At 36.6% G+C, this 15,106-nt stretch overlaps 1 protein-coding gene across 1 annotated transcript in view; it reads right to left on the reverse strand.

Annotated features, from left to right (window-relative positions):
- Nucleotides 1-15,106, reverse strand: part of LOC138709337 (uncharacterized) — a 439,964-nt gene that overhangs the window by 205,116 nt on the left and 219,742 nt on the right. The window contains exons 23-25 of the mRNA XM_069840036.1: nt 14,692-14,881; nt 9,533-9,675; nt 7,265-7,367 (exon numbers count right to left, since the gene is read on the reverse strand). Of these exons, the coding sequence (XP_069696137.1) occupies nt 7,265-7,367; nt 9,533-9,675; nt 14,692-14,881 (436 nt within the window). The remainder of the gene's footprint in view (nt 1-7,264; nt 7,368-9,532; nt 9,676-14,691; nt 14,882-15,106) is intronic.

The following is a 15,106-nucleotide window of genomic DNA, read 5'->3' on the forward strand; positions in this document are numbered from 1 at the left end:
GCAATATTTAACTAATTATTAAACTTTACAATATTAGGCGTTTCGCAACGTTGCTAGATGGGAAGGAGGGAGTTTACAAGTACACAGTACAGCTCAAACGGATACAGACATACCGGTACAAAACAGATGCTCTGTTCTAATGCAGGGGCTGACCGTTGTTTACATAAAACGAACATCAAATACAAACTTTCAATCGCATTAATAGAATAACAATATTGGCAATATTGGTACATTTTTTATTGTAGGTCTAAAAAATAAACAATAATGGTTTACTGCACCAAAACCACACTAAATTTTTTTTAAATGCAACATTTTAATCTCTCCCGCTTCCTTAAAGCAGTATCATTTTAAAGAAAATCTGTTTGTGTGATTCTCGAAACGAGGTAAGAGACTCCTAGTTTCTAATAATCGTTCAAAAACCGCTACAAAAAAGTTCGCCAATTAGGTAACCTTCATTGCGGAAATCATTGACGGTACATCTTCTTACCTTACTTGAATTACGACGACTGGTACCGAACTGTAATCCGCTCGGCAGTAGAGCTATGGACTGAGAGCTTGAACTCAGCTGGCATGTACGTACAGTACGTCTGTGCAGAATACTGCCTGCTGAACACGTTGCCACGTCTCTCATGCCAGAATATTAACAAATTTAGACATGCAATTTTATTTAATTTCACGAAAACGTAATAGAACACACACATATGTATTTAAATTAATAACGCTTTGCTAGATGTATCTACTGATGCAATTGTTATCGTAATTTGTTATAAGCAGTATAACGCAAATAAAATAAGACAAGAATTTTTTTTCTGGAAAAACTATCAAGTTTTGACCTATATTGTATGGACATTTTTTGATCCTGTAGATCGTTCCCAACGACTGTGAAAAGTACGCACTTATACCCTTTACACCTGTAATCGCATGTCGTCCAAGAACAGAATACTAGGTCGAAATTCTTACAATAAAAGTATATTGTGAGGTACAAAGTACCTCCACAAATTGTTAGTCTGCAAAATTATCGACTTCATTATGTATATTCATTCCGGCTAAAGTTTCAAAAGATATGTAAATTTAAAATAACTAATAATGATGGTGAATAGTGGATGGTATATGGTGTATGGTGTATGGTATATGGTGGATGGTGGACAGTGAACGTTGTATGGTGGAGAGTGAACGGTGGACGGGGGACGGGGGACGGTGGATGGTGGATGGTGAATGGTGGATGGTGTATGGTGGATAATGTATGGTGGACGGTGGATAGTGGATGATGGATAGAGGATAGTGTATGGTGGATGGTGGATGGTGGATGATGGATAGTGGATAGTGTATGGTGGATGGTGGATAGTGGATGATGGATGATGGATGATGGATGGTGGATGGTGGATGATGGACGGTGTATGGTGGATAGTGGATGATGGATGATGGATGATGGATGGTGGATGGTGGATGATGGATGGTGGATGGTGGATGGTGGATGATGGATGGTGGATGGTGGATGGTGGATAGTGGATGATGGATGATGGATGATGGATGGTGGATGGTGGATGATGGAGAGTGGATGATGGATGATGGATGGTGGATGATGGATGATGGATGGTGGATGGTGGATGATGGATGGTGGATGGTGGATAGTGGATGATGGATGATAAATGATGAATGGTGGATGGTGGATGATAGATGGTGGATGGTGGATAGTGGATGATGGATGGTGGATAGTGGATGATGGATGATGGATGGTGGATGGTGGATGATGGATAGTGGATGATGGATGATGGGTGATGGATGGTGGATGGTGGATGGTGGATGGTGGATGGTGGATGGTGGATGGTGGATGGTGGATGATGGATGGTGGATGGTGGATAGTGGATAGTGGATGATGGATGATGGATGGAGGATGATGGATGGTGGATGATGGATGATGGGTGGTGGATAGTGGACGGTGAATAGTGTATGTTGTATGGTGGATGGTGAATGGTGGATAGTGGATGAGGAAAACTTTAGTAGATCGTACAATGTGATAGTAAAGGAGGCAAGACTTCTCTTGTGACCTCATCATGTATCGTGACTATATCACCAATGGGTATGGAGTGGGAAGATAAGTTTTAGCCTGAGATGAAACTCCGTGTCTCTAGATCCGTATAAAATTAACCATCCTGAAACAATATTTGTTTCTGATAGCTCTTTCCTTCCTCCCTCGCATAGCTCACATGTCAGGTCTCGCCTCCTCATCTATAACTACTAAAATAATTTTATGTTTGGGAGAATTATAACATACTTTGTTGTTTTTGTAGACACATGTAAAATAACAGAATGACGTACAGTCGAGATTGTGCTGCGCTAACCCTGTGATCAAAACTGGTTGTACCTGAACGCTAAATCACCTCAATCGTCACATAAAAGGACACGAATTTCGTCCCCTTTCAACACACTAATATCTCTTTTCTTGCATGGCCTGAAATGTACTTTATTCACTTTTCGCTGCCTTTTTTGTATCTGAAAAGAAAAAATAAAAACCATGTTATATAGGAAACACTTAATAGGTACTAAACTTAATCAACTCAAAATTCACATGAAATGAAAGTCAAATTTTTTATCTTCAACTATCTTCCTACAATTGGAGTAAGTAATCCCAACTTTTGAAATAAATCATTCAAATAAAACCTCGTCCTGTAGAATAAGATTTTATAGACTTGGTTTTGTATTATGCTGAATTTTAATACAAAATTGTTGACGTGATCTTTATCTTTGATGAAGGAGAGAGTTCCTCACTAAATACAATAAAGTGCTCAATGTAATCATCAATGTGCCGTGATTGTTAGAAATTCCTACATATTCAGGACAACTTCAGTACTGTAGTCTGAGCCGTGCACGTCGGCTCCAACGCTCGGGCAGCTCTTCAGCAGCTACAGCCACCTATATTATCGACATATTCCCGAATGTTCTATCCTAATAGCAGCAAGGAATTGTGGGTAGACGAGGGAGGGGGAAATGAGAGATTTCTTGGTTAGGCGAGTAGTATCGCATCAACCAACACTCGGAAATTAGCTTCGGTCTAGACATGTGGACCTGTTATTCAGAGATTATTTATCGTTACTCGCAGATTCGTCTTTGTGTAGAGATGTAGACGAGAAGGTTTGAAATTGTGTCACGGAGATTAATTTTGGATTAATATTGAAGTTTCGAGAACGCGGTAGTTATACGTTGGCTACGATAGATTATTCCGGTTGGATCCAGATTATAGTAACATGTATTGGGTATTGATAGATTCGCCTGTTTGGTAAAGTATTAGCTTGCCGATTTCTAAATTCTTTCAGACATTTTCTCCTCTCATTAGTCTACGGTATTCATGTAATAATTTAATATTATACAGATGTGTGTTAATAATTTATTAGTAGCCGAGTTAAGGGGTTAGGTACAGCTTAAAGGGGATTAAATTTTGAAAATATTCCACATTTTTTTTCTCCATTACTATATCTTGTACAATAATGAAAAATAGTAATGTAAAACACTGTCCTTCTGCTATATGTTAAACATATTTTTACAATTTAAAAATATATATATATATATATATATCTATATATAAATATTTTTTTTTCTTTCTCAAAATTCAAAATTCACTCTGCAGTGATGAAGCGTTTTCCTCATAACTCAACAAATATCCAACATTCTGTGATGAAATTTTTTGTGTATATTTATGCATGTAATACCTACAATATGATGCAAAATCACTTCTCTACATTTGATAGATTAATAAAAAATAAATTCATTTTAAAAATGGTCAAATATCAGTATTTTCTTCTAACACAAAATAATAAAAATATATTTATTAAGGAATTTAGTTGAAAGAGATCGAAATTGTAAACTTCAGTTTAAGCAATAAAATAAAAGAGAGAGAACATGAAAAAGTTAACATGTTTATGAGTTATGAGGGAAACGTTTCATCACTGCACAGTGAACTGTCACCGTTTTGAATTTTGAAAAAAAATATATATAACTGTTTTCAAATCGTAAAAATATTCTTTTTATATAGCAGAAGGACAGTGTTTTACACAAATATCAATTTTCATTATTGTACAGTTGTGACAAAAAGCAGAACCGACCCTTGTAGCTAATTTCAGAGACTTGTTCAATCCAGAGCACGATAGGCTGGTAACTAAGACTTTCGTGGTTCGGACCCTGCCTGGGAAGGAAGATTTTTATTGGTCCTTATTCAAATTTATTCCCAATACTTTTCGATTGCTGGTAAAATTTATGTTGTGGGAATAATAAGTTAATTAAGTAGTAAACTATCTCTACAATCGAAAATTATTGGGAATAAATTTGAATAAGGAACAAAAAAAGTTTCCTTCCCAGGCATGATTCGAACCACGAAAGTCTTACTTACCAGTCTATCGTGCTCTGGAGTGAACAAGGCTCTGAAATCGGCTATAAGGATCGGTCCGTTTTTTTTTTTTTTTTGCCACTACTGTACAAGATATAATAATGGGAAAAAAATATTGAAAAATTCCAGAAATTTTATTGTTGTAACCTGTATCTAACCCCTTAAGTTTGAATACGATTTTGAGCCTGAAGTAATATATTAGAGTATATTGTACTGATTATACTGATTATCGGCCATTAATTCTCATTTTTTATTGTTTCATTTAGTTCAATATTGTTACATATTTTTCATTATTAACTCTTTTTTCTTTCATATCAGTTAATCTCATTGTATATACTTGTATTCTTTTACATATTTAATTAATCAGGCCTATATGCTATATCATTTAATATCCAGCATTGCTTATTTGTATGCTTCCATTTCCCAACTTGATCAAATCCACATCCCCTTTACCACCTGACCTAGTAGCCGTACCCGATATGTGGGGTGAGGCGTTTCACAACTCAAAATAATAACACATTTCTGGATTCATCAAAAGTTTAAATTCCCACCACCTGAAATCAATGGAATAGGCTAAGTCAGTGGTCGTCAGCACTCGCTGAAATGTGCAATGGGTAGGTACGCTGTGCCGTTTCTTGCGCACCGTCGTGCAACAGGGAGAGATAGAGAGCATACCCGCTAACAGCTACGAGACCACTATGGTGCGCTGCGTTTTCAGCGGGTAAGAAAGGCTAGCCCCAGCGTGCTCTGTGCTGACGACCCCTGGGCTAAGTATTACAGTCAATAAATCACTTAGCATAAGATTGGTTAGTTAAGGAAAGAGCGAAAAATGAACTGAACATTGTCTTAGAGAAAACTAATGCATGAGCGTATTCCGAATCTCACCGGTGAGCAATCCGATGGCATCACGGTGTTCCGAATTCCATCCGATGACGTCATTGATGCACCACCGGTGTTGTACCGGTGCCATTAGCTTGCAGAGGTGGTGGCAATCTCCATCAGCCGCCATCAGTGAATCTGATTGGTTCTTGCATAGGGCGGGAATTAGCAGACGAATAACATCGTGCACTGTTGTGTCATGGCGGTGTGTTCTGCTTTAGTTCTGCTGTATTGTTTGTAATGAGTACAACGTAAAAACAATATGTTAATGGCTTATGAGAGAACACGTCAACGGACCAGTTATTACTACCGGTTCAAGAAATAAGTTGTTTATGATCCCTTTTCTTTGAACGAGATGGCAGTATGGATATTTGGAAAAATTTTGCTAGCGTAGCACAGATAACTTCCACAGTTGCCATGACAGCCATCGATCCTTCCAGCAGCTTTGATCCTATTCCGATGCAGCGTGACGTCATTGTTGTCCACCGGTCCGGTGAGATTCGGAATACGCTGCATATAAAGCATCAGGGATGTGTTACTCATTCAGAAACATACACACAATATTGGCAACTACAATATCGCGTATTTTCTGTTCTCGCTTGTAAAATTATGCGATGCTGATAGTTTTTCATAATACAAATTCTGTTTACGTACTGTTCACTTCGCTCGGATTTAGAATTACGTCGTTATTCACTGTAGTATGGAACACGAGAAAGAGCAGAATATGAGAGTAGAGTATGTGCAATAATGTAAATTATATATATATATATATATATATATATATATATATATATATATATATATAAATTAAACCCTTTATACACATTATGTGAACTTCATTACACCCTGCAAATAAATATACATACTTTTAAAGGCGTATCTTTCAAGTACAGTAGCTAATTACTTCAATCAAGATAAATTGTGATGAAACTCGACGGTGTTTAAGAATACACAGTTCGTTTACACCTAAGATTACTCTCTTAAGACTGTTAGAATCAATAACTTAAGAGTTCACCAGTGATTATGTACTCAGTATTAAAAGAGAGTATGCAAGAATGAAAATAAATAAATAAAATATTGTGACAGCCGAGAGTCGATCGCGTCCCACAGAGGTCGGGGCGCACGAGAAAACGAGCGACGCAGCGAAGAAGGTTGTGGCCGCTCGGGTCATGAGGGGACAGAGGTAAGGGAAACAACGGCACGCTGTTCCGCGGCAGAGAGGGGGAAGTAATGCGTCTGCGACTGAGAGGAGAATTCCAGAGAAGTCGAGAGGCGCCATCTTCTGAGCATCTGTAGAAATTTCCAGCATCGTACTTTCCGGAAACTATGGTTTAGTTATAAATACGAGACGCAAGTGAGATGAGCAGTAGTTGTTGTTGTAGTATTGGACAGCGAGTTCAGCTTGTGAACCAGCAGTCTGGGGTTCGACACGCGAGTGGACTTGAGCAGTGTCCAGGCGGAAGCAACGCAGCGGAAGACTTCAGTTCGAGTGCAGTAGACTGCCCCGGAAGTCCCGAGTTCGAAGTGCAGTGGACTGTTTCTGAAGGTCTTGGGTTTGAGATACTGTGAACTTGAGCGAATGAGCTAGAGGAACTAGCCAAGACAACAAATTGTGAACTGAGAACTGACAGTTCTGTTTTGTAAATAGTGCTTCGTGAACATTAGTTAAGATTAGCAGTACATTGTTGTTCGCAATAATCCAAGCGAATTGTCATTGTCGTCTGCTGGGTGCAATAACGAATACTGTATCGCTGTGTGGAGTGGAAATCCCATTGTTGACGGTAGTGTTTAAATTAAATTGTATAAAGTGATTATTGTTGTAAGAATCAAAATACATTATTGTTTGAATTTAAAAGTTACAATATGTTTTACATAAAGAATAATTTTAAAAATATATTTTTCACTCTTTTATCCTTGAATAAGAAAGTAATGATACATTCATATCTCACTACTTGGAAGTAGTAAAACAAAACTGGAGATCTCAACACAGCATTCTGTACTTACTCTGGGTCCATATGACTTTCTTCACCTCCTGGAAGGGGAGATCGACAAGAAGGGTCAGCGCCGTGGATGCCAGCAAGATGCACAGCACTTCTCCCACCTCGAACTTTAACAGCACAAAACAATTAAACTAGTTTACAGTTCATGTTAATATTATTACTTCATTATCATTCCCAATTTTTTAATTATGTCAACAGATAAAACGAAATAATGGCTTTCTGAGTAAAATCAAGAGTGAGTTCAAAAATTCTACTTGATGACACAACTATTGGACAGATAAGAAGCCCATACATTGAGAATTAAATACAAATAACAGTACAGAACAGAATACATGAAAGAAGTTATCAAAATTCCAAATAATGTGTCGTACCATCCATTGAAACCCGACAAATAAAACAGGAAGTAAATCTAGAATGATATTTTATAAATAAAAAAAACAATGGCTGTAAACGTTTTGCTCTATGGTTCCGAAATGTGGATACACAAAAAAATTAAGTAAAATATGGATTGTATAAATAGCCTAAGATTTACGAAAAAACACAAAAAAAAAACAGGATGTAAGGAGAGAATTATGTGTGTGTCCAATTAAATCACCAATCATCTTCGCCTACAGTAATATAATATTTGTATCTGACTAGTTTTCTTTATTTATCCTGTCATTTCTTATTTATTTCAAAGTATAAATAAATCTTTACTATATTGCTGAATATTCTCAGCATACTGTACGAACTTTGTAACACAAAGGATTTTTACGAGAATGCCAAATTTCATCAGCGTCGTTATATTTACAAAGATTATAAATAAATGTATATATAATTATATTTAGCTTCCACTTATTCGCTCCAACTCCATAATTATAAATAGTTCCATTTTTATAATTTTCAGTTCTCGGAAGTATCCGAGAAGTGTTCTTCTACGTGTACTTCAACTTAATAACATCCCCTCCTCTTTATTACATTATACGGAGGAGGGACCCGAAGGCTTGCACTGCAGCCTAAGTCTTTGAATGGGCATTTGTTAAAAGGACAGAAGTCACATTTTTTTGTGTTTTTTACTTTTTCACAGATAATGAAACTAGAAGGGTAAATACATCATTCTACGTTAAAAGGGCAGCAATATCTTAGTTACAAATAAGTTAGAAATTCTGTCATGATCTTGAGATTTTGTTAAAAGGTCAGATGTCCTGGACATCTGCCTTTTTAACAAAAATTAGTTGTATTGTTAAGTTGGGTACTCAACGCATCCAGGTATGTTTGAAGTCATTTATTTCACTATATTCTGTTACAGCTAAGAGTGTGAGACGCCTCAGAAATTTAAAGCTGAAGGGACAAAGCCCTACTGATAGGAGAGGTAAACATGTTAGTTTTTTCTTTTCCAGTGGATACAAAAATCAAAATTCATGAACATATAAGTTCATTTCCATTAAAAGAAACTCAATATACTGGAAAAGTAGATCGTTGTCTAAGTGCAGATTTGAATATTAAAATGATGTATAACTTGTTCAGATAAAAACATCCAGATGCTAAGGTCGGCTATAGTGGCTTCTGTAAAATATTCAAGGAGAATTTTAATTATAAGTTTGGTCAGCCACAAGTTGATTGCTGTTGCACTTGTGAAGAGCTAAACCTTAAAATCAAATCACCACATATTAATGATGCTGCTAAACGCTGTGCTATAGCAGATCTTGCTGTGCATAATAGAAAAAGTAAACAGTTTTATGCTGCACTTAAAGAAGAATTCTTGGATGAACTAAAAGGACTTAACAATAATGTTCTATCACTGTCTTTTGATTATATGATGAATGTTTCACTTCCAAAAGTTCCAGTTCAAGATCTTTTTATCTGAGGCAATTGACAGTAAATTTGTTCTGCGTACATGATATAAAGAAAAACAAAGCTGTATTCTATTTATATCATGAGGGACAAGCCAAGAAAGATCCAGACGAAGTGTGTTCATATTTGTTAGATTATTTACAACATTATGTGCCTGTTCATATTGAAGAAGTCCGGTTGTTTAGTGACAATTGTCCCCTACATTTTCTAGTGTTTATAAATGATCTTGCCCCCCTTATAAAAGATGTAGGTCATCCCATATTATTTGCAGATGACACAAGTATAGTAATTACAGTTATTGATTCGTTACTTGCTATGAACTCCTTTGGATGTAATTACCTATTCATTCACTGCATTATTTATTCATTGCTTGTAATAATTTATTTCAATTACTTAAAACGTTTTTAATTTCCAAATCTTTCAGTCGAGGAATACGTACCATCCGTAGCGGGCTGTAGTGTTGTGCAGTTCTGCGCACGCCCGCGTTGTAGAAATAGACGAGGAACTGCACCAAATACAGACTGTAGGTCACTCGGCTGAACACCCTGAACCACTTCCAGGAGAGCAGCGCCCCAAACACGCCTGCAGCATACATAAATAAATAAATACATACATAAGTTACACGCAAATACATGCACACATGAATGCAGAGACACATATATACACACATACGCCCACACACATAAATAATTATACATACACACATACATTCATACTAAAGTTTTAATGGAGCATGCTATTGTCACAATAAATTTAAAAAAAAAATCACACACAACATATACACAAACATATCAATTGAACTGGAGTGCAATGCTTATAAGTAGACAGTGGATGCGGGATGAATTATTGTTGAATGTAAGTGCACATTTACTTATGTTATTTTTTTTTTCATTCAGACCATTGGCTCAACAGGTTTTAAACGTAAAGTAGACGTCAACATGCCACTGTATCTCCGTACAGTCAGAAGGAAAAGAAAAATAACGTACATACGTACATACCTTGCAAGGTTCAGTCCTCGTAATCTTTGATGCAATTACCAGCGTTGCATTAAAAGACGATATATTCTCGTAAGTTGTCGAAGCTGAATCGTCGTCGCCTATCGCTTAAACAGTTTTTGTATCGAGAGAATTTCTGAAGAAAACCTCTAAAATGGGGATCACTCAATTTCTTTAGAGGAATATTTGTACTGATAATCATGTTGCACGTGTCACTAGACCCGCACAACTAAATGATGATGATGATGATGATGATGATGATGATAATGATGAAAATGATGATGATGATGGTGGTGGTTGTTCCTCAGATTTCATTTCAACGCATTTCCTGTGCGATGTACTGTTGCAATGTTTCTCTATAGCCTGAGTTGTTCTGGTTTTTATTTCAATTTTACATACATTACTCACGATATTGTTTTCGTTAATACATAAAATGTCACTCTCATACTTCTTAATTGCATTTCGTATCTCTGAACGAATTTAACGTTTTGCCATTATGAATGGATCAGCACAACATATTCAACGCGTACTAAATACTTGAGCAGGATAACACAATTACACACATTGCGTTGCAATGTTACTATTCGTTTTGTGCGCTGTTGTACTCGCCAGGTACACAAAAGACGGACGGCGCGGCACTTCACTTTTCCTTAAGTCATCCCGCATCCACTGTCTACTCACAAGATTCCCTGATATTAATAGTCTACGAAGCAGTTGTGATGTTGATATAATGCATGTTCTTCGGTTTGTCTTGCTCATTCATTCTATTCTATCAAATCTGAATGTCTGTAGTGCACGAAAGTTGTTTAAATTTTATATTTAACTTATGATAAGCAGGTATAAAATTGTCCGGTCTCGATACCAAAATTAAGGATTGATGTTCGATAATGTTTCCAGTAAAAAAATTAATTATAACCAGTGCAAATATCAATACTTTAAAATTGCTTTTCAGAACGAAAAGTTACATTTGTTCGAATCAAATTTCTGCACAATTAAAAGACAAAACTAAACTTCTTTCAATTATTTGTTATCATAATATACTACTCTCTTGAATTAACTCTGCATATTGGGAATTATTAATTCAGTAGCTTTCCCAAAATGTGCTATAAAATGTTTCATATAATTTTTTTTTTTCGAAAAGAAAACAAAAACGAGCAAAATTGTATTAAACTTTTTTGTTTGATATACTTCATTGGAACTACTTACGGTTCACTCTGCATGTATATAATTTCAAGGGGTTATTCTTTGAGATATTTCAAACAAAAGAAATTCATATAAAATTGCTCTTTTTGCTTTCTTTTCGAGAAAAAAGAACATTTTATGAAACACACACACACACACACACACACACACACACACACACACATATATATATATATATATATATATATATATATATATATATATGTATGTATACACCGTGCCCTGCTTATTGGATTTGTATTTAATTTTAATGATATGACTATGAGGATGAAGTTTTATTAATATAATACCCTATTGTAGATTATTTATTTGTAAATGTTAAATAGGCCTACTGAACAGATTATATGCAAAGTGTCCCAGAAAACTACATTGTATATATAAGTGCATGAACTATGTTTGACCACTGAGCAACATGAGCCTTTTCCCCTCGCTTGTCGCTTTTTCGTTTAGTTTGAATGAATGGATTGACTGATAGACTGGATTGGATTGGATTGGAATGGACTGACTGGACTGGACCTGACTGACTGACTGACTGACTGACTGACTGACTAGTTTGGGTGAGTGAGTGAGTGAGTGAGTGAGTGAGTGAGTGAGTGAGTGAGTGAGTGAGTGAGTGAGTGAGTGAGTGAGTGAGTGAGTGAGTGAGTGAGTGAGTGAAGTTGCCTTGGTTTGGGTTCGGTTGGGTTGGGTTGATTGATTTGATTGATTGGCTGGCTGACTGATTCATTCATTCATTGAATACCTCGAGGCACATTTCAATAGAGAATGAAAGGACTTCTAACGATTCGAAAACCACTAGGCACGAAGTTGAGCTAAAACCTTCTCTTTCCATGCTAGGTACCACATGTAGTCAGAACGAACTTTTCTTGTCAAAACGTTATAATCAGAGACCGGAACTTTGGCAGAATGCCTTTTTAAATGTGTTAAATCTATCTTCATTTTGAAAATAAAACTGTACGAATTATACCTTTGTGATTGAAACGTCACAGTTTTATGTTGTCTTTTCTGCCTTTTTTAATATAAATGCCTAATTTACAAAATAAAAGCTTTTTTGCCTTTATTTGATTATCTATCTATTATTTATTAATTTATTATTAAAAATTGCCTACAGTATATTTTAATTTATTTCTATAACCGCTACAATGAAAGTGGCTTCACCGAATGTATATTATTGTCTTTCAGTCAGTTCATATTCTCTTTGCAACAATGAGTACTGCCGTCTAAAAAGGTGTGACAATAAGCGTTTAATTATCGCTTATGTTATTTGATAAGGCAAAAATGAGTGCGAGTCTAACGTCATTTTTAACGGTTATTTACCTTTCAGTTTTCATTGCGACGTTGTTGTAGCTAGCTAAATATTAATTTCATATCGCAACATACCAGTACCAAACACAAAAATGCACTTTCCAAGACTACTGGAAAGAAGATTTCTTTGCTTCCAGCAGTAATTGCAACATCGAGTCGAAAATCTCAATTTGCATTCGACTTAATAAAGCTTTTATTGCTGCCCAAATCCCTTCGTGGAAAGTGCAAGGTTGTGGGTAATTGCCTTTTATTGCGTATTTTAGCTATTTATATTGCCTCTTTGCCTGCCTATTTTAATGATTCATAATGTCTAAACTTCCGGTCTCTGGTTATAATTTTTCTCTTGTAGCTCGAACAGAGATGTTTACGTCAAATAAAATCGACAGGTGGAAAGTTTTACTATGCTGCATACCTTTACGTAGAAAGGGGTTATTAACGAACAGAGCGCAGACCATGAAGAAAAAAGAGAAATCGAGGATGCAAGGGAATACAAGGAGAAGAGAGGAAATACATGGAGAAATGGGGAAAGAAAACGATAGGAATTCAAAGAGAGGAAGTACAACACAGGAGAGCAAGAGAAGACAAGAAGACGAAGGGAATGCAAGAACAACCAGCGGAATACAACAAGAAGAAGTAAAAGTAGAAGAAGAAGGAAATGATAAGGAAAACAAGAGAAAGACAATGAGAACAAGATGAATACAAGGAGAAAAAGGTGAGTACAAAGAGCACAAAGGGATCCATCAAAACAAAGAGGAAGACAAGAAGAACAAGCAAATGAAAGAAGAAAAAGGGAAAGATAAGGAACACAAGAGAAAGACAAGGAGAACAAGATGAATACAATGAGAACAATACAAGAAAACAATACAAGGGGAACAGGGAGAATTCAAGAAGAACAAAGGTGTTGCATTTTTATGTGATAGTCAATTCTCAAGCTACTTCCTACTCTATCTAGAGGAGAAATACAGTACATAGTTTTATGTCAAAATATATGTCGCTAGTAGACCTACACAGAAATTAAAAATGGCAATGTACATGAACAAACATGAATAAAAATAAGTAGAAAAATCTATAACATGAAGCCTAATGTTTAACTTTCCCACCCGACGAAAATCGTGCTAACGATCTTTAAGCTAGAAGCTCTTCGTATTTGGCAGTGGAAATTATAGTAAACAACAGAACACTGAACCTTCTATTTCATCTTTAGGGGAGAGGCGGGTAGTATCAGACATCGGGTAATATCGGACAGTGAGTTTCTTTCATCTACCACACGACGATAGTACCTGATTGACATGGTTACGTTTCTGTGATGTCGCATAGAGGAACGTAACCATGTCATTCAGGTACTACCATATGGTGGTAGATGAAAGAAACGCACTGTGTGATACTACCCGATGTCCGATACTACCTGACTCTCCCCTAATGGTTGAAATCAGGAATAAATAGATTGTAACGCTAATGTAAACGTCTTAAAGTATATCTTTATGTTCTTAAAAATTTCTGAAAGGAACTTTGTCAACATTATTAACAATGTAGGGACATGCAGAAAGCCAAAGTCTTGTATACTTACAAATGGCTTTTAAGGAACCCGCAGGTTCATTGCCGCCCTCTCATAAGCCCGCCATCGGTCCCTATCCTGTGTAAGATTAATCCAATCTCTATCATCATATCACACCTCCCTCAAATCTATTTTAATATTATCCTCCCCAAAGGTCTTTTCCCCTCCGGACTCCCAACTAACACTCTATATGCGTGCTACATGCCCTGCCCATCTCAAATATCTGGATTTAATGTACTAATTATCTCAGGTGAAGAATACAATGCAGTAAAGTTTCGTAATAAGCTGTTTTTATACGGTGATTAGTTGCTAGCCCTTCGCCCAACAACCAAACTGGAGAATCACCCCTTATCGACTGTCCACGACTGCTTATTCAATATATTCGCAGGTACCCTCCACATCTGGAGACCCTCTATCTGCAACCTGAGGACGCGCCATGCCGCAAAGTATTATATACAGTGAGATATATTTCCCATATAAAATCTCTTCTAATATTATAATATTATACAATCTAATTCAAACTAATGTAAATTCAATTACCTCCATATCCCGCCCAACTAGAATATATGGTCCAGGATATATAGCCACCCCACATAATGGGTGCCAGGGCACCATATAGTGCCTGCTCATGGGGTTCATAACGGTAGTCTGGGAAGGCTCCTCGATAAAGTCCAAACACAGCCAGCAGCGCCAGAAAAATTGCTGCTGTCCAGCCCAGCCACACCTGTATCTGCAATGAGTAGATTCCTTTCAAAGACATCGCTTCAGCAACAACAAAGACAGCACAGTTGCCAGGGGCGGCTTATAGGGTAGTGCCACTGTGCCATGAAAGAAACAAAAATAATACCCTAATAAGGAGTTGTAATTGTTTATTTCTACACATTTTATTCGTATGTCATCTGAAATAGCGCGTGCACAGATCGGGACGCACTCTTGCAGCGTTTCTCCGAACATT

Source organism: Periplaneta americana, chromosome 11 (assembly GCF_040183065.1).
Source record: "Periplaneta americana isolate PAMFEO1 chromosome 11, P.americana_PAMFEO1_priV1, whole genome shotgun sequence".
Classification (NCBI taxonomy): domain Eukaryota; kingdom Metazoa; phylum Arthropoda; class Insecta; order Blattodea; family Blattidae; genus Periplaneta; species Periplaneta americana.